Source organism: Pyxicephalus adspersus, chromosome 5 (genome assembly GCF_032062135.1).
Source record: "Pyxicephalus adspersus chromosome 5, UCB_Pads_2.0, whole genome shotgun sequence".
Classification (NCBI taxonomy): domain Eukaryota; kingdom Metazoa; phylum Chordata; class Amphibia; order Anura; family Pyxicephalidae; genus Pyxicephalus; species Pyxicephalus adspersus.
In genome coordinates this window covers 81322518-81342826 of record NC_092862.1, presented here as the reverse complement: position 1 = coordinate 81342826, position 20309 = coordinate 81322518, and the positions used below count along the sequence as shown (strand labels likewise).

Here is a 20309-nt window from a genome sequence, read left to right as displayed (position 1 = left end):
CAAGAATGCACAGCATACTTGCCGAATATGGCACATACTGTGCATTGGCCCTAGGAACCCACCATCTTCACCTCAGGCTCTATGGCATGTGCAGGAGTTACATTAGTGTATTGTCTAGTTTACAGCCTAACAAAAAAGAAATTGCATTAAATGGAGAACAATTAGGAACATGGCAGGAAAATTTCTGAGACCCATACTCTAAGGAACTCCATCCTATAGAGAACCTGGAATAAGTATTTCCAAGAGATACTATCAAATGCTTTTTGCAGATCTAGGGAAAGCAACATAGCCTGACGTAAAAAGCCCCCATCCCAATTGGAATTAACTACTGAAATAAGATCAATTGCTCTTCTCGTTATGTCTGGGGCCTGTCTATGTTGTATAAAGCCCACCTGGTCCGGGTGAACATATGCTCCCAGAAATGAACCCAATCTCATTGACATGATCTTTGTCATAATTTTAAGATCACAGTTAATTAAAGAGATGGGCCTATAATTGGCCACTTCTGAAGCATCTTTACCAGGCTTAGGGATCACACTAATATATGCCCTATTGGCGTCCCTTAACAAGGAATTCCCTGCCCGCAGGTAATTAAAGTAGTCTATCAAGTGTGGCCCCAAGATAGGACAAAATGTTTTATAATATAAATTAGAAAAACCATCCGGGCCAGGTGAGCTTCCCAACCTAAGAAATTTAAGCACCCCATACAATTCCTCAACCATAAAGGGACGTTCTAAAATTTCTTTGTGTTTAGGGCGCAGTTTAGGTATATCGAGCTTGTTAAGAAACCTGTCAATGCTTGTGTCGGTGATGGAATCATCAGGGCTATACAACTGGCCATAAAAATCTTCGAAAATGCCAATATTCTTTCTGGATTTTGTGATAATCTGCCAGATTTGACCTTAATTTTGGGGAATGATTGTACTTTGGGTCTGGGGGTAAGTTTATTGACTAGAAGGCTACCTGGTTTATCGTTCCACAAATAAAATTTGTGTGCCGACCAGCGGATCGATTTTTCCGCCCTAGTGGTAAGAAGTAGATTAAGTTCAGTGCATTTGGTCTCTAATTGAGACTTCAACACAGATTGAGGGTTAGTCTTATGTTGCTGCTGCAACTTGTGATATTCATTAAGGCCAGTTTCAATCAAATTGTTGTGGGCCTTCTTGCGTGACGCCCCTAGTTTTATTAACTCCCCCCGAATATATGCTTTATGAGCTTCCCAGTTAACGGACGGGGATGTGTCACTCGCTACATTTATCTGAAAAAAGTTACTTAGTAACGATTCTATCTCCCCCTTCACCAGTGTGTCTGAAATTAGGCTTTCGTTAAGCCTCCAGCGAAACCCAGTCTGTGGGCGATTAAAGCCTGAAAGGTATAGTGCCAATGGGTCATGATCAGACCAAGGCGTAGTCAGAATCCGAGCCCCTAAAATATTGGGAAGCATGCGAGACTGAACAAAGGCATGGTCAATACGTGAGTACTGATCGTGGGCTGCCGAAAAATGTGTGTAGTCCCTAGCTAATGGGTTCAACTCCCTCCAGCTATCAATCAAATCATATTGTTTCAACAGAAGCGATAAACTATGGCTCTTTTTCGGGGGGTCCCTATACCTGCCCATTGTTGATTTATCCAAAATATGGTCAAGAGCCAAATTAGAGTCCCCCAGCAAAATCAGGGAGCCCTGCACTTTGGGCCAAATTGTACCCAAGAGACTACGAAAAAACGCCACTTGACCATCATTGGGCGCATAATAGGAAACCACCGTAATAAGCTGTATGCCAACATAGCCAATTACCATCAGAAACCTACCCCCCGGATCCCTAAAAACATCCTGAGGCGAGAAATTCAGATTTTTGTTAAAACATAGGAGAACCCCACCTTTCTTTTTATCAGAATTAGCCATGTAAAAAAATAGGGTAATTTTTATGAAAGTACCTCGGAGCAGAATTGTTGGTAAAATGAGTTTCCTGTAAGGCCAGAATATCAGCTTTTAGGGAGTTGTAGTAATGAAATGCCTTGGATCTCTTAACAGGGGAATTAAAGCCCTGGACGTTATGAGAGAGCAGCGTCAGCTTAGTAAAGGTCACAGGACCGGCCTGGAGGTCAGGCAACATAGGGATAAAATATCAAAACGTATCTGAGTGAACTTCCTCTACCAGTAGAAACAACAGGGAGGGGACTACCAGAAACCAGACAAGACAAACAAGACATAACAGACAGAAAAAAACAAAACGTATAAAGTAATAAAAAAAGACAAGTAAAACCAGAAAGGATCGGGTGACCCCGACTCCCGGAAACCCTTAGCTCCCGGACCTTGAGGGGCAGCCTCACCTTCTGTGCTAACAGGAGCTCCAACAAGCTCCATTTCATCAGGGAGATTTCTTCCAGACCCGGGTAAATAAATAGGGCCCGAATCAAATTCCCTGAAACTGGAGGGCATGTACAGCCCCCCGGATCCCACACCNGATCGCAATGGTTGGTTTGCTCTCTCAGGGTGGTAGTATTTACATTTGTGTCCATAGGTGCATTTCTTTCCTAAAAAAAAAGAAAAAAAAAAAAATCATAAAAAAAAAAAAAAAAAAAAGAAGCACAAAGTTGGGCCGAAGAGACCTCCTAAATATTAATGGCTCGGCGGCCACTTACCTAATAATACAGTAAAAACAATAACCAATACCATGCAATTTAACCTCAGAGTGTAAAATTGAGAACACCCCCAAAAATAGAAAAAATACAAGATACCGGGGGGCTCAAGAAATTAAAGCAGAACCTACAAAGTATATCCGCTCTATTAACAAAGACCCCAGAATGCCAGCCAACATTAGCCGGATTGAGTGCCAGCACCCAAACCGGACTGGGCTACAAGGAACTCAATCATCCCAAATGGGGGTTGAGCCAACAGATAAGCAAAAACAAAGCTAGAGATATGACATAGACACAGCGACACCAAAAAGGGTCTCAAAGGTGGTTCAACAACAAATACAGCTGTCTTAGAACATTAAGAGGTTAAAGATCGTAGCAGGAGAGTGTCCAATGAAACCTCTCAGGGAGTCTTCTGTAGTTGCTTTCCAGAGGTTATAGCCTTGGTCCAAAGTGGCTACAAGGAGGTAGATGCCCGCCCTTCGGGCCAATTACGAATGTCCTCCTGGTGTATCAGATTCAAATCTTTGAGGAGTTGTTCACCCTCAGTAAAAGAAGAAAAGGCAAAACTTTTTCCTTGTAGTTGAAAGATCACTTTCAATGGGAAGGCCCATCTATATTTAATCTTATTATTGATCAGCACTTGCAAGAGTGGTTTAAGCGCCCTCCTACGTTGTATTGTAAATGGTGTAATGTCAGAAAAGATCTGTACTAAGTGCCCTTCCATCTCGACTTGATCCATAGCTCTTGTAACTTTAAACAGGGCTTCCTTCGTGGTAAAGTAGTGAGGTTTGACTATCACATCCCTGGGCGGGCCGTCTTGTCTGGGTGCCATCAGGGCCCTGTGCGCCCTATCAAGTGTTAGGTGTGATTCTGGTAAGTCAGGCAGAATTTTTTGTAAGAATCGCCTCACCGCCTCTGAGACATCTTTAATGGATTCTGGCAACCCTCTGATTCCGAAGTTGTTTCTGCGTGACCTATTTTCCAAATCATCAATCTTAAGCTGTAGGTCCGCAATTTGGTCATGAAGCACTGATATCTCTTTAGAATTCTGATTAACATGTAATACTGTCTCATCCACTTTTTTCTCAAAAACATCAATTCGTGTGCCTAGATTCTGTAAATCCTGGAGCAGCTCGGATGTGATGGCCACTGAGACTTTAGCTAATTCAGTCCGTAGGAGACCAGCAAAACTTTGATACAGCCTGTTCTCATCATAATGGAGAGCAAGAGTAGGGGGGTAATCGGTGGCCAAACCCATATTTAAAGAACTTTTTTAGATTCAAACATCAGTATTGTAAGTGCTCCTAAAATTACTCCAGCCCTACCTACATATAGAGGAGATAAATGGATTTAAGGCCTTGGATTGCATTTTAGACATATCTTTAATAGGGAGTCCTAGTAAATATTTTATCAGATCCCTCCGCATTTGGGTACTAGCAACTTAGACAAAGCTAATCAACTATTCCCCAAAACTGGCTTATCCATGGACATGACCACAGAATATGGAATAGGGAAGCAATAGCCTGTCTGCATCGCCAGCATAGGTTACTCACTGTAGGATATATAGCATGTAGTTTATCTGGGGTGTAGTACCCAGGTGTCATATTCTTATATATATTTTCCCAATATAACATGCACCAAAAGCTCCTTGGAGCCTGGTCCCAGATAATCTTCCAAAGTTCTAACAGGATAGTTTTTTCCTAAAGCGGTTTCCCATTTCCACATATATGAATCAAGGGGGGTCCTTATCCCCCTCTGCTAGTACCTTATAAATATCCGATATCAATCCTGGCCTACCTGGACCCCTAGACTGCCTCAGATTTGGTAACAGCTGAAAAGATCAAATCCCTTGTTAAAGATTGTGCAAAATGACGAAATTGGACAATGCTAGTGTCAGGCATTTCCAACTCCTCTTTAAATACACCAAATGGAAGCAGCTTGCAAATTCTATGGTGAATAATCTGTTAAAATGAAAAACTTTTCTATTTTCCCAGTTGAGCGGTGAAATTATCTGGTATTTGGTAAGTATATTATAAGTATTTAAAAATGATGTAAGAGGGGACATAGTAAGGGAGAATTAGCTTTTACAGGTCTGCCAATTATGTTTCGTAAATTACAAGTGTTAACAGTGATCTATCTGGCACTGAAGCTGTAGACCTCCATACCATTGAGTTAGGATGAATTCTTCATAATGCACACAGCACAGTTGTGGATAGTCTATGGGTCTTGTACGCCCAAATAAAGTTCAAAACATCTGGCTGTAAATGTTTAAGCATTAAAAGTAGAGTGAGTGCACGTGGTTACCTTTTGCCCTTTAAGAATGGTGCACCTTAGAGTATAAGTCAGTATAATATAGATCAAAGATCTGTGCTATTTGTTCAGAATCATATCTTGGCATACCATAAGCATCCTTTACTGCCACTGGGAAGCTGTTGCTGCCTTATCCCGAGCTGTGTGGGACAAAAGGGTATCCGCTTTGTTGCCTTTATCATATCTCTGCTGCATGTACAAAAACATTTGTTTACACTTTGTCCATGTCCAAGGAGTTGGACAATGCCCTTGTCAACCGCAACATCACTTGAGTCTGTTTAGATATGTTTTATTTTTTTGAGTTGAGGAGATTCTTTAATTCAATGCGACCTAAGCACTGCTTCCCACAGAGATGAAAGTTGGGAGACTGAGTTTGCGTTTCCTTGAAATACTGCTCGAGTTCCACCTGCAGCCCCATTTCTGTAGGAAAATGTTTGAGTAAATATTAATTCAGCTTGCAAGAGCATCTTCACAGTGGATTTGAGCCTCTGTAACTTCATAAAAATTGGAGCATGGTCCAATGACCAAGATATAGTGCCTATGTGCAATTCAGTAGTGTTCTTAAGTCCTGGAAAATTTACAAAACAATTATCAATTCTAGTGTGGGTCTGATGTGAATTAGAGAAAAAAGAAAAGTCTTTGTCATAGGAATGATGAATTTGCCATACATCAAGTAGTGGATATTTATGTAATAAGGAACTAAATCGAGAAGAGACACTAGATGTAGGGGGAGGTTTTACATATGGTTGAATGGAGAGATGATCTGCCGATGGTGTATGTGATAGAATAAAGTCTCTTCCTAAGATGTTGTAAATGTGAGATATTGCTTCAAAAGTTTTAAAATGGATTTGATAAACAACAATTGAGCAGAGTCAGGAGCGTTAACATTGCAGAGAATTACCTCAACTGAGCTTAATCTACCATGAAGTAGAACATAGCGCCCCTCCCAGGTCTATAATGGATTTGTGAAGAATAAAAGGAACACCTGTGTAACCATGGCTACTCTAAGGGATTTTTGAGAACTAGCTGGGATTGAATACACCATTGGATATTATCATTTAGCAAAATAAAGTTACAGGAAGTGTCTAAATGGGTTTCCTGCAAGTACACTATATCTTCCCTATATCCCTTGCATACCTCCAAAGCCAATCTACGTTTTGGCGGAGTTACGCCCCTTTACATTTAATGATAGATATCTAGCATTCGTCATATGGGGTTTGTATAACTTTTAATATTGGGACCAGCACATTTATACTAGGCTGAGGAAGGACTTTAACTTCCGTGCCCCCCCAAAAACCTCCTCCAATAAAAACACTACCAGGTAAGATAATAAACAGACAGTACCCGAACAAGGAAATTGAAAGGAGGAACAAAAAATGTAAACAACAATTATACATAAGGATAAACCAAACAAAAATTGTAGCTGTAAATACAAACCAACCTAAGTTGGTGGAGACGTCAGATGCATCTAAAGGCCCTAAAACTAGGTGACGCAACGGAGGCCTCATCAGGCAACATGTCAAACGGCCCAGTCATTTATGATGTTCCGGCCCGCACCGGGATCCTCCAAGTAGCAGATCATAAATAAAGATTAGTGAAACAAGGCCCTAAAAATAGGTGACGCAACGGAGGCCTTATCAGGGAACATGTCAAACGGCCCAGTCATTTATGATGTTCCAGCCCGCACCGGGATCCTCCAAGTAGCAGATAATAAATAAAGATTAGTGAAACAAGGGATCAGCACCTAAAATCAAATTGCAACACCCAAGCCAATAAAACCTAAAACAAAACATGAAAACCAAAACATTTTGCTCAGCTAACCTGAAAGGGGGAAACTCCCTGTCAGGTTAGTAACTCCTAAACATTCCAACCCCCCATCCACAAGCTAGACACCATCAATGTTGCTAAAGTATTATGTGTCATAAAAGGAAAGATACTGAAGCAGGAACATTTACGCTTACTTACTCCGCTGCCTGAAAATAAAGCAAAAGGAGCTAGTTCATTTGATCACAGAGTATCAAGGTGAAGAGCTGGATCTCCGCAATGTACCGGGGCACTGGGTCCTTCTGCGTGGTTCCCAACCTGGTACAGTAGAATGTGGGATACCCAAATCCTGGCAAAAACATTGTTAATCTCTCGTGTGGCATAGTACCATGGGTCCTTCCATCTTTGTTGGCCACAAGGCTAAAAGGCTTTCCGCTCCATCAACGTCAGTTATATCATATTCCTGGCTGTGCGCATAATCTGTGCTTTCAGGGAAAAGTTATGCATGCTACATATGACATCTCTGGGTATGGAGGGAGAACCCCCCGAGTGGGATGCTCTATGAGCCCAATCAATTTTCATAGGATTGGTGCCGAGGCGCCTCAGGATCTTGTTGAAGATTGCTTGTAATACATACTGTAGATCCTTCGCTGATGTAGCTTCTGCCAGGCCTCTAACCTGTATATCATGTTGGCGGTTGTGAATATCCAGATCTTTAATTTGACGGCACAATTCTCTAATCTGGGTTTCCCGAGTATGCACGCAATCTTGGAGTTGAAGTACCATTGGTTTAGTAGCTTAGTAATTCATTATGCATGGTGTCCACCCTATCCGCCAAGGCTTTAAGATCCACCCGCACTACTTGAATCTCTGCTTTGCAGATCTTCTTGACTTCTAAAAGACTTTGGCGAAATTCCTCCTTAGTGGGAATAGCTTGCAAATATTCCTTCCAAGGAAAGTGAGGAAATTTGAGAAGCCCCCATGGGCGGTTGTAAAGAACCATTATCCATGGCACAGTGGAGTGGGACTCCAGAGATTGTTACATAGTTACATAGTAGGTTAGGTTGAAAAAAGATATAAGTCATATAAAACCCTAAAGGACATAGTTGGTCCAGAGGCAGGCAAAAAAAAAATAACCTGGTACAATTTGCTTCAACAGGGGGAAAAAAATTCCTTCCTGATTCCATGAGGCAATCGGATGTTCCTTGGATCAACAGTCTCGGTTTTTGTAAGGCCCGGGTCAATACCAGTATTCCCCAGACTCCAATCCCCCAATCTATCACCGCAGTCTTCGCCTTTAGCAGCCCCTGCTCAGCCTCGGGAGACTGGTTGCATCTCTAAGCACTCGGTTGTCCCCAGGACTTGGTGCGCAAGGAATGCTGTCTGGAGATAGGCCGGCAGTCAACCCAGCTCCCACAAATGCAGAGTACAGAGCCCACAAATGCAGAGTTCAGAATGTCAGAAAATCCAAACACAAGCCGAGGTCAAAAACACAGAAATTCAGTCCATCCAGCGAAGTACAAAGGGAAAGGCACATGATGATCTACCAGAACCCCCAGATCCTTTTCCATTTCTGACTCCCCCAAATGTATTCCCCCTAGACAGTATGAAGCATGCATGTTGTTAGCACACAAGTGCAAACTTTACATTTATTTATAGTAAATGTCATTTGCCACTAGGCTGCCCAATCAAACCGTACATCCAGGTCTGCTTGAAGATTATAGACATCCTGTATGTACCTAATTCCATTACATAGTTTGGTGTCATCTGCAAACACAGAAATTATATATATATAATATATATACAGTGTTTCCCCGAAAAGACCTACCCCGAAAGTAAGACCTAGCACTATTTTGTAAACCTGCCCTAATATAAGACCTACCCCAAAAATAAGACCTAGGAGAAAAAGAAAATAAAAGCATACATACTGGTAAATTTAAAAAGTACTCACCGAGACAGCTCCAGATATCTGATCCTGTGTGTGTGTCCTTTATGCTGGCTGCAGCGTGTGTGTCTTTGATGCTGGCTGCAGCCTGTGTGTCTTTGATGCTGGCTGCAGGGCGTGTCTATTCCTGAGCCAAACTCCATTTACAGATTGACTTTTCCAAACCTATTGACCCTAACTTGCATATTAACCGTCTGTGGGGTACAGTGTCAATATAATAATAATTTCTAGCAGAAAAGGTTCCAGGAAATTTGCTTTGGCGACCTGCAATGGTTATTGTTGTTATAGTATTATAGGGCTCATACTCTGGGATAGGAGGGAAGGATCTGGGTGGGCATTTTTATCCCACTGCAGTACAGCCTAGACTTTCAGACTGACCTAGCAGGTATGTCTGTGGGCTATAAAGTAGTGGGTGTGTCTGAGGCTGCAAGCAACAAACAATGACACAGAAGGAAGTGAAGATCCTGCCCAAACAATCATCATCATGCAAGTAATAAAGCAGAAACCTTCAGTTGGAAACTCACTTGTTGCAGTAATTGAATGTTCTCTTTTGGCCTAATATACAATTGCTTATATGTCCTTTAATAAAGAGGTGCTCCAGGTACAGATTATATGCGTAATAATTTTCTGTTTGATCATGCAGTTTTCTTTCTGGCCTGATGGTGGAATTAAAGTAACAGGCTGTAGGACAATGGGATTCTTGGCCAGGTGGGGGAGCTAAAGAGGCTTGGGATGATTAGAAGTAAATTATCCCAGCTGAAACCTATCCTGGCAATTATGCTGTGCATGTAAACTCACGGCCTGCTCTTTCCTGGGCTCCTGTTCTTGGCCAGGGAGTGCTGGGAGTGCTGGGAGTGCTGGGAGTGCTGGGAGTGCTGGGAGTGTAAAAAAATGTGAGTAAAAACTTTTTTGGTAAAGGCTGTACTGCTAGGGAATTAGGGTCCTGCAGCAGTAGGTTGCCAATGACTGTTAGTGAGGGAACTAACAGTCATTTGGAGGCCAAGTGGCCAGGTTTAATTTCATTGTTATGTTTATTTGGCGTGGTAAATAAACCCTAACTGAACTGCTCATTTGCTAGTCCCTACAATATGTTTACATATATTTAAAAAAAGACTAGGTCATCCTAAATAGTGTTTACATCTGAAACACTAAAAAAAAATAGTAAATTTATTACATGACATCTCTGTACAGCTCTATATTCAACTCAAGAGTAACTTTATAGCAGTTAAAGGGTATTGAATAATAGTTCCCAATCTGAATAGTTTAAGACTCTTACTGGTGTACCAGAGTAATCAATGTGACATGTATTGGCTTTGTTTCTGACCGTTTTATCTGTGTATGAATCCTGTTGTTCTTGGTTACAACACTTATCTTTTTGCAGTGTCTGCTTATCTTTTTGCAGTGTTAGCAATCTTGTGGGTTGGGAGTTGTCATACTGCACAAGGTCATCTGTATATCAACAGCTCTGGTAAACACCAAATGCAACTGGGCTCTGCAGGACCAGTTGACAATGTGGTATTCTCTTGTTTAAAATTATATAAACTCTTTCATTAATGTTAGTATTGAGTTTACAATTTTTTTCCTGAGATGCCATAGACTTCTATTAATATTTTTAGATTTTCTAAATAGGATTCTCTGACATCACTAGTGTTCCAAAACCTCTAAATATGGCCAGCTGTCCCTTAGCATCTGTGACGCTATGTATTAAAAAAAAAAAAGCCCTTACCAGATGTTTGAAAATGTATAAGCTGACAAAGATCCACTGTCTGATTGGAGAAAGAATGTGACATACACATAATCTTGTGACATAATACACATAATCTCCCCATACAAATCTTTATTGCTCTATTTAAAGAGGAACTAAAAAATAAAAAAATCATACTTGCCTTCAATTCCACATATCCCTGAATTGCGCTGGTGCTTTTTTCAACGCGAATTTCCTTCGTCCCGGCACTGGGCTCGGCCATCTTCAGCCTTGTTCTTCCATCTTTTGATTACGTCACCTGATCTTGTACTGCACAGGTGACATAGCCTGCTGTAAAGAGGAAAAAAAAAATAGAGCCGATCTCGAAGCGCATGCATGAGATCAGCATCTCTTTCCTCTAAGTGTAGGAAAATGCCCCTTCTGGCCATGCCTACATGTGCAAAAGGAGCAGCCCGTTTTTTTTTTTTTTTTTTTGGAACCTTTTCTTTTTTCTAAAAATAAATAGGGCAAATCGATCCCTGGGCCTTGGGAGCCAAGATGTGTCATGTCCTAAGCATAATATATGTTGAATATACTCTTTTCCATTTAAAGAAACTATAAATGCTGCTCGCAACCTAGATTACATTAATTTTATTGGGACATCTGTTTACCTGTGGCAAGATTTACCTAAATTTACGTTGAACCTAAGGCGTGCTTTAATGTAAATTTTACAGCCCAAAAACATTAGATACAACTGGGAATTTCCTTTTTCGTTGCAAGCTAACAGAGATGTGACCTCAGTAGTGCTACTGAGTCCAAAGACATACCATGTTTTCTAAAAGTATTTGATTTAACAATGGTGGTATCCCTTGATAGGCCAGATTACCCTATTACATTACAATGTACCAATATCTACAAAATGGGAACAGACAAATTAAAAATGTCCTCAGATGACATCATTGCCCTAAGGGTTAGGGGGTTATATTTTTGTCTGTGTTTTTGGTACAATTGATGATGATTTGAGATTTTTAAGCTCAGAGCGGTTTTTAAAATGTTACCACAGAATCGCACATATGGTGAATAACCAAATAATGGAACATTTAGAGCCAAAAAAAAAATATTTAATATGATTTTCAACGTGACATAAAAAACTTAATTTATTAAATATCATTAAAGAGCAAAAGGCTTTAAAATAAAAACATCTGCAAACAAAGTACATCAGTAGAATTTATGGATACCGACTACAAGACTATTCCAAATTTCTACACGTTTTGAGGAAATTAACTCCGCTTCTTCAGGACACAGGAGATGTACAGAAAATGTACATTACAAAAATACTAAAATAACACAATATATGCAAAAATAAGTACAAAATCAAAAAATTACAATATTTGTCAATTAATTGCAACTTACATAGTTGTCCTGGATGTAAGCAATGGCATAAGGCCCTTCTCACACAGAATCATAGAAAGCATATGCACAGGGCAGAAACATGACTGAATGGTATGTTCTAAGGAGACAGCTTGCTATTGGAAGCCATATATCAACTAGTTGCATATTAAAAAGGTATCTTCTCAATACTTTCCCAGAAACATTAGTACAGGCTTCGGAGGTATCCAAAATTGGGTGCAATGCAGAATTGATATCTCCTCCAAATAATAAAAGGCTTTCTTATTATTGAAGGATGACTTTATAAATAAACCCTCCCAAATTTTCTAATGATGCCATTATACATTTTCCTGAGAAATCTGGAATGCCCAGGTTTATGGACCCAGACGGAACATTTTAGAAAGGAACTGGATAAAGCAGTTTATGGTACACCTACTGGTAAAGCCCCTGGTCCAGATAGCTAGACTCTAATATATCATAAAACTTGTTTAGATATTTAGTGATATAACAATGGACTTTGTATAATGTGTCGGTGCTATATAAATACTGGCTAATAATAATTTTGGGCCCCTTTTTTGTAAAAACTTTGAATTCAATGGGCCTGGTTTATTAAAGCTCTCCAGGGCTGGAGAAAATATACTTTCCTGAGTAAACTTGGGTGATCCAGCAAACCTGAAATGGATCTTGTCCAGGATTGAAAATATTTATTAACAAATAGGAATTGATTTTTAAGAAATCCATTCCATGTTTCTGGCCTCAATATTGACCACAGTTATAGATTGGTGTAAATATGAAGAATAATAGCAGTGGGTCTCCTTAGTACTTGCCTCATTGATGTTTTGCCATGGCTATCTAAAATAAAGGGGGGGGGGGAATTATGGCACCCTACTATAGGTTCAACATGGAGAGTGTGCTTTGTTTTTTTTCTCTTGTTTCCAATTATAGATAATCCAGATTTTATGCTGGGGATTGAAGATTTAGGTTCTGTAGATTGAGAGTCCAATCATTTATATAGAGCGCAACATTTTTTTATTCAAGATAATTGGGTTACAAGGAAGGGCTAATATTCCCAGAATTACAATATAATTTGTCGCAATCGAGAGCTATTCAATTACTGTATTTTTGGAGAACACTTCCATTGTAAATTGTTTGCTCAAGCCTCTATACAGTATGAGAAACCTGTGCATAAATTTAGGAGGGGTCAGACATGCTCTTAAATCTATATGTTTTGTTAGTAGAACCCCATGAAGATTTTGTGCCCCCCTTTTTGGAGAAATGGGAGTCAGAATTGGAAAGGTTGTAAACTCCCCAACAACACTCCTGTATCCTGTTCTTTTCTTTTAGTAGTAGGAGAAACTCCATCAATTTAACTTAAATATCCCCAATATTTGTTGGAGATCTGAAACTGGAAAGGGGATGCTTTTACACATTTTTGGTCATGTCTAATTCTTAGCCCATTTAGGCAAAGGTCAGAGCTATAGTACAACAGTTTATGGAATGCTATGTCCCAGACGATGCAGCTTTTTTCTATTTATACCAAAATAGCTTTTCAAATAAAAAAAAAACATATAAAGGTTCAGTGATAGGACATTTGGTAAATGCTGCTAGAGCTTCTTTTCTTTTGTTGTGGAGACATGGTAACCCTTCAACTATTGGTCTATGGTTTAAAAAGATAAATGTGATCTAACAGATGGAGGATCTTACATCTGTAATACATAGTACATAAGAAAGATTTGTTCTTTTCTGGTCTTGGAAACAGTACCAGAACTCCCAGGAATATGGATGTTATGTTTGTACATTGAAGTCAGTAAATTTAGAAATTCACTACTGGGTAGTTGTCACTAAGGCGTTGTCTTGTCAAAGGCTTTTAAAATAGGATTATGAATTAGGATTATAAAATAGGATTATTAATTGTTTATAGTAAATCTGTAAAAGTTATTTACTCAGAGTTATGATGTATGTTGCATAGTAACCCCCCCCCCAAATGAATTACAAGCATTTACAAAGAAACTGCAGTTGACAATTAATAGAAAATAAGTGGATTGTGGCGCATGAGAAATAATGTTTACAAAAATGTAGGTCTTGATGAAATAAATATTGCTTATGTCTAATTAAAATTAGTTTAAATGTAACAAACACCTTTTTCTGAATTTCTCTGCCAAAACTAAAAGCTCAGTCTGTTAAATGGCTTAAAAGGCATGAACAGGGTCTTTTCATAATTTGCCATGCAGAATGGTCATGCAATCTCTTCTTGTTAACGTCATTCCCTGAGAGAATCAGCCTTAGTCCTGATCAAGATGTTTATCGTGGCCATCTTCCAGATAAGAATCAATGAACAAAATATTTATTTATATTTATAAAATGTTTTTTTTCTTTTGTGTGCAAAATACATGACAATTTTTAAGTAGCAAGATGATTAAGTCCAGATAAGTAAGATGCAATAAAAGCAGTAGTCCAATAAGACTGCGAAGGCTGAATCTACACAGACGTTTTCCCTAGCATTTAACCCGATGCTTTAAAAGCCCATGTTTGAAATTCCCATGCATTCCAATAGGCTAATCTACACCAGGATGTTTTCCTGGGACATGTTTTGAGAAAAATAGATAACGTTCCTTGCAAGGTTTTAAAAATTAAAACGCAGGGTAAACATAGGAAAACGCTCCCATTAAATTTAATGGAGACTTTTACGAGCGTTTTTAAGCTTTTTTTTGAACGCTTCTATTGAAAACAATGAGGGCTTTTATATAGGTTTTTAGCAGGACCTTGGAATCTGGAAGCCCCCTTTATTAAGGAGACTCCCAGATCTCCGCCACCTATCCCTGGGGAATGAATACAGGGGTACATTAAACTCCTTTATTTATGCCCTGAAAGGGTTAAAAATATGTGTAAAAAATAAGATGAGGCTTTAATGTTAAATTATTTTATTAAGTGTGTGTGTGTGTTTTGTTTAACTTTTGTTAAACTTTTTTTTTTTTTTTTTACAGCTTATGCTACAAAGAAAGAATGATTCATGACATGAGCACAGCCGTGGGACTCCTGACAGTGTGGAATCCCCAGACACTAGAGGGCAAATGGGAACAAGACTCCCTATTCACCTCTAGTGCTCCGTGCCTGGCTAAGGAAAGGGAAACCCTGATGACGCTTGAGCCGTCATCAAGGATTTCCTTTTCTCAGACATTCAGCACTAGACTTGAATGGGGAGACTTGTCCCTATTCATCTCTAGTGTTGAATGGGTGAGTAATGGGAATCCTTGATGACGTTTGAGCCATTCATCAGAGTTTCCCTTTCCTCAGCCAATCATGGAGTGGAGCAATCAGCAGAGCCCTGCTATCACTTTCTTGATTGCTTCTTGGATGTAGAACACATGCCACAGCCCCGCTTGGGCTGCGGAAGCAATCAGAAAAGCAGCAGAGCAGAGCCTTGCTCCATGATTGGCTGAGAAAAGGGAAGCCCTGATGGTGCTTGGGCTGTCATCAGGGTTTACCTTTTCTCGGCCAGTCAGCACTAGACTTGAATTGTGAGACTTGTCCCTTTTCAAGGGTTTTCCTTTTCTCGGCCAATCACAGAGCACTAGAGGTGAATGGGGAGACTTTTCTTCATTTGCCCTCTAGTGCGTGGGGATTCCACACTGTCAGGAGTCCCATGGCTGTGCTCATGTAATGAATGCAGCTGTGGGAATCATCCTTTCATTGTGGGATAACCTGTAAAAAAGTTACACAAAACACACACATCTAATAAATTACTTTAACATTAAAGTCTGGTCTTCATTTTTACACATATTTTTAACCCATTCAGGGCATGAGTAAGAGGTTTTATGTACCCCTGTACTCATTCCCTAAAAGGGTTAAAAGTAAAGCTTTTATATATGCCTATGCAAAATCGCATCATAGGCATTCATAGGTTTTGTTTTTTTAGTGTTTTAAATGCAAACTTTAAAATGCTTGTAAAAGTGCATATAAACGTATAAATATTTACATGCGTTTTTAAAACCATCTGTGTAGACCCAGCCTAATGGATACTTGTGCTGTTTAGAGTAATCATAGTTACTGTAACTTTGTTGTAACAAATAACCCTGTACATACTGCCTGACCTTAGATTAGTTTCTGATTTAGTATTTTTGAGTATTAGGGTTCAGATACATTTGGAAGCTAGAAACTTGAAAAAAATACAATAATTAATTTATGTAATTCTGCCTTTCTCCTGCATGGGATTTTTCCTGGGACTATAGTGTAATGCAAAGTGTATAAATACAGATTTAAAGTGTTGTGGTACACTACTATATCTGTGTTTACATGCTTTGAGTCATACTGACCCATTAATGTGCTGATGAATGCCAAATATTATTAATAAACTGTATTTATATAGCACTAACATACATACAGTGTTGTACATTAAATAGGTTCATACTTTTTCACATCTGCATAATTTTCCTTTAAAACAACCACAGTTTACTGATAGTTCATATAGTGATGAACTGGTTAGGTGTTTAGGAGAGTCATTTTTTTGAATTACACCACAACACATTTACTTCTTACTTATTTAGTGTTATCATGCATAGTGGTAGATTTCAACACCCTAGTTTTGAGTCGGAGCATATAGGTCAAAGTTGCATTCCCGCCTGTCACTCCACAAGGCAAAATGCACTTTTTGTCAGTTGGGTATCTTACCAACCTCAATAAAAGGAGGAGAGGGAGGGTCAAAAGCTGTTCAATTTCCTTGAACCCCAATCTGCCTTATTTAATGCTATGGTACAGCATAACTGTTGATTGCTGATCAGTACTTTGACATGTTTTATATTTAAATACAACACTGTGGAATACAAGCAAACTACTAAACATAGCTTCACAAATTACTCTAAAGGCTTTCTTTATAAAAAAGAATCTGACATTCCCTCTTTGGAATCTTCCAGATTCATGTGTTTCAATGGCAGTAATTGATTCCCACCAGGAAGTGTTTAAAGGAATGTCAGAGTCACTGTTTTATAAATAGAGCCCAAAATGTAGGTGATCATAAAAGGTAATCAGAAAAGTTTACACCCTAACACCAATGTCTCTAAGTAAACATATAAAACATACAAAAGAGTAAAATCATCAGTTGTTGTATAAAAATTTCCTCCTTTAAGAGCAAAATCTAATGCTAAATCCTGGAGTACTAGGAGATATTAACATCTTGAAAAGCATAAATAATGCAGAGCTTGCTATTCCTGACTCTTGGGAGGAAATGTAGAGCCATTACATGTTCGGTTTGTAACTTTACAGAGTAACTAAGAAGAAAATAATAACCAAGGGGTAGGGGCTATTGTAAAGAAAAAAAATTACCTTGTTGATAACAAGATAACAGGATTCTATCACTGCAGATACAATATTGTAGGAATTATATGCTTTCTCACTAAATAACATTAACCAATGTATGGCATGTTTAGACCAACAATAGATATTAGACCTTTGAAAAGGTTGGTGCTGTTAGATAACATTTGCAGATTGAGTTCAATTCTGTAGTACTGGTATAAGGCGAAAAAGATGGATTTAATGATCTGCCTAGAAAGCCAATTCTGCTTCAAGTGAAAAATTCAGAGTGCCTTAATACATGCAGGCTGGAGGGTGCCATTACTGAAAACGTGAAGGGTATCTGGTAAGATTTTTATTCTAAATCAGAGCTACCCTTATTTATTTTCCTTCGTTCATAAAGCACTAACATAATAAGCACCAATGCCACCACCATTATGCACAATAAGTAGCACTTTATGCAAACCTGTGCATGCATAACTGGTACAAACTATGGCACAAAGCGTCTGATATATTAATGCTCTGTAAGACTGGAGACAATACACTTTCATCAATGAGCCTGGGTAATCCAAAAGAAATGGAATGGATCTGGTCCAGGATTAAAAACATTTGCTAACAAAAAAAGCAAAGGACTTTGAAATCCATTCCAGGTTTGCTGGATCACCCAGGTTAACTGATGAAAGTGTATCCTCTCCTGCTTTGAGAGCTTTAATAAATCAGGTCCAAAGGGAGAAAAGGGCCGTGTCAAATAAAAATTACTTTTTTGAAAGTTTCTATAGTCTCTAGATACTTTTGTTAATGAATCAGATCATCCCTTGAATACCTTACCCCTTTCCACCCCTGAAAAGGTTTTCCCACAGTTTACTAAAATCACCCATAATTTTAATTAAACATTTACACCTTCTACTTTATTATTTGTATATGCACTTTTATGCAACCAGTGCAATAAACTGTGAATCCTAAAAGGGATCTGCCTGGTCAATATCAATCTAAGCTCTGTCTGCAAATGAAGAATGTAAATATACTTACCTTCTTGCTATTAGCACTACTACTAAAAATCAAGAGGAATCTTCAGGAGAGGTCAACACTCGATCTCCTGTCCACTACACCACTCATTAGTTCCTCTCACATTACTCTTGTGTTCAATAGTGGCGCAGGGGTTGGTGGGAGAACCACTGAGTGCTATAGGCAGCATACAGTAGGAAATCAAAGAAACGGCAATAATTGCTTTCCAAACTGATTTCATAAGAGGTTGGTATTGGTGGAGACAGTATGAGAGAATACTTATTTTTTGCAGAAGAATTTAGTGAAGATTTGGTATTGACCTGACATGGACATGAGCTTGAAAAATATAAGGGCTGCCATCACCAACATCCATTGTAAAAATTATAATTGCTTATCATGCTAATCTGACCAGGAACCAAGTCCAAGAAGCTTACAGTCAGGCAAAGTGAGGCAGAATTCTAATATAGGCAGTCTGCTTTACAACTAGGATACAACAAAACACACCATTTCCTTATTCATTTAAAAGATTACCACATAACTACAACCCTATCTATTAATAAATAGAAAAAGGTCAGGACATACCCTAAACAAACTATTTTGTTAATAAAGCAAATGTAAATCAGGAAGGCTAGTCATAAATCCTAAGTACTTAACATAGGGAACGCGTATAGTAATTGTAGGAGCTGCAAGCACAAGATTTGGATTTGAAGTAGTAATGTGGGTTCCTGAACATTAGGTAAAAACTCTACCCAACAAGGCTTTACAATGTTGACAAATACAACAGTGACAGGAAATAGTAACATAGTAGCATCATTAACACTGTATGCAAAATGTGGCTAAAGTTTAAAAGATCAAAATATTCCAAGTCTAAAAGATCCTTATAACCTGAGTCTACTACAGAGATTATTCTGAGACATATTTATATACTTATTTTTACTTTTTATCTACATGCATACACAAATTCATCATTTTAGGCTCATCTTACCATCCCAATTTTGAGCATCTAGAACCACAGGAAGAATGCATGCCATTACAAATGTCCATAAGCGATTGTGATAGTTAGATTGTCTGTGTAAATCAAGAGCAAAAGAAAAAATAGTCAGTAATCAATAAATTGTATCATAACTTAATAAAGAATAAATATATTTATCTTTACCTTGTAATCATCTTGTAAGAGATGAAATGCAGGCTCACAGATAACACATAAACTTGGAGCTTTAGCATAGGACTGCACAGTTTACTAAATTGTAAAATATGCTTCTATCCTCCCTGCTTCACAGAGCAGAGTGAAACAAAGGCAGGTCTGAAGAAATCCAGTGACTCACAGTAATCCCTACTCCAACACTGAAATCTGATTCCTTCAAGATTTTCTTAGGAGACCACTGCCTTTAATCACATGCATAACTCCTCAGTTTATTAGCAAATGTAGTTTTAATAAATTCACTTGGACAGCAGATGAAGTTAAGTGAAATACGTTGCACTCGTTTAACATCAGTCTTACTTTGCTCACATATTCTTTAAATTAGCATATGTTAATTTAGATATATACATTGTAGGCTTATTGTAGGAGATTCTTTGCAAGCGTTGCACCTTAAAGTATCTTCTTTCACAATATATATTTAAAAGCTCTCCAACCTTTTACTCCTAAAAACAATCTGTGAGATTCGGTTTATTTGCCTAGGTGTTAATGTTTTAATGAGCCTAAGTAATTTCTCATCTTTGACTGTTGATCAGACTTTAGCATTTCAACTTCCTAGCAAGTTACAGAGTTGTAAACTGCAACGTGGGGCTAATCTGTGCCAGAGGTTTGTAAACGCAGCAGAGAACTGGACAGATAGCAGAATCTATATTATCAAGTTTGTATTTTCTGTTTGTGTGTTAATTGCACAGCCACCGGCACCATAGTGCATGTGTATTTACCTCTCAAGAATACATTTTTAATAAATGCACCATGTCACATTTCAGTCGCATCTGTACTGATCCTGGTGTAATAGTGATTTCAAGTCCACTGTCTCATTTTCATTCTGAACATTCCCTGAAGTCCTTCCCTTGCACTTTTTTGCATGCTTCCCAATAATATTTTGTTTAACCTCCTGAGCTTTACACTGAGGTCTAGATTTCTGTACCAAAAGTAATCCATTGTTTTTCATGAATTTTTTTTTAAAATTGTAGACCTGTAACTTACAGAAATATGTCCGAACAGGGGTTCTAGTAGATATTATGAATATAAAAAATGTTTGAAACACACAATCATTTAAAAAAAAAAATTACTTTTAATAAAATTAA

At 38.6% G+C, this 20309-nt stretch overlaps 1 protein-coding gene across 4 annotated transcripts in view; it reads right to left on the bottom strand.

The window, feature by feature from the left end:
• The window catches only part of COL15A1 (collagen type XV alpha 1 chain), a 493232-nt gene extending 473944 nt beyond the window's left edge, over positions 1 to 19288 (bottom strand). For all 4 annotated transcript variants that reach the window (XM_072411944.1, XM_072411942.1, XM_072411943.1 and 1 more), the window contains exons 1-2: positions 19180 to 19288; positions 19009 to 19091 (exon numbers count right to left, since the gene is read on the bottom strand). In XM_072411944.1, the coding sequence (XP_072268045.1) occupies positions 19009 to 19091; positions 19180 to 19247 (151 nt within the window). In that variant the 5' untranslated portion in view covers positions 19248 to 19288. The remainder of the gene's footprint in view (positions 1 to 19008; positions 19092 to 19179) is intronic.
• Between the last annotated feature and the right edge of the window lie 1021 nt (positions 19289 to 20309).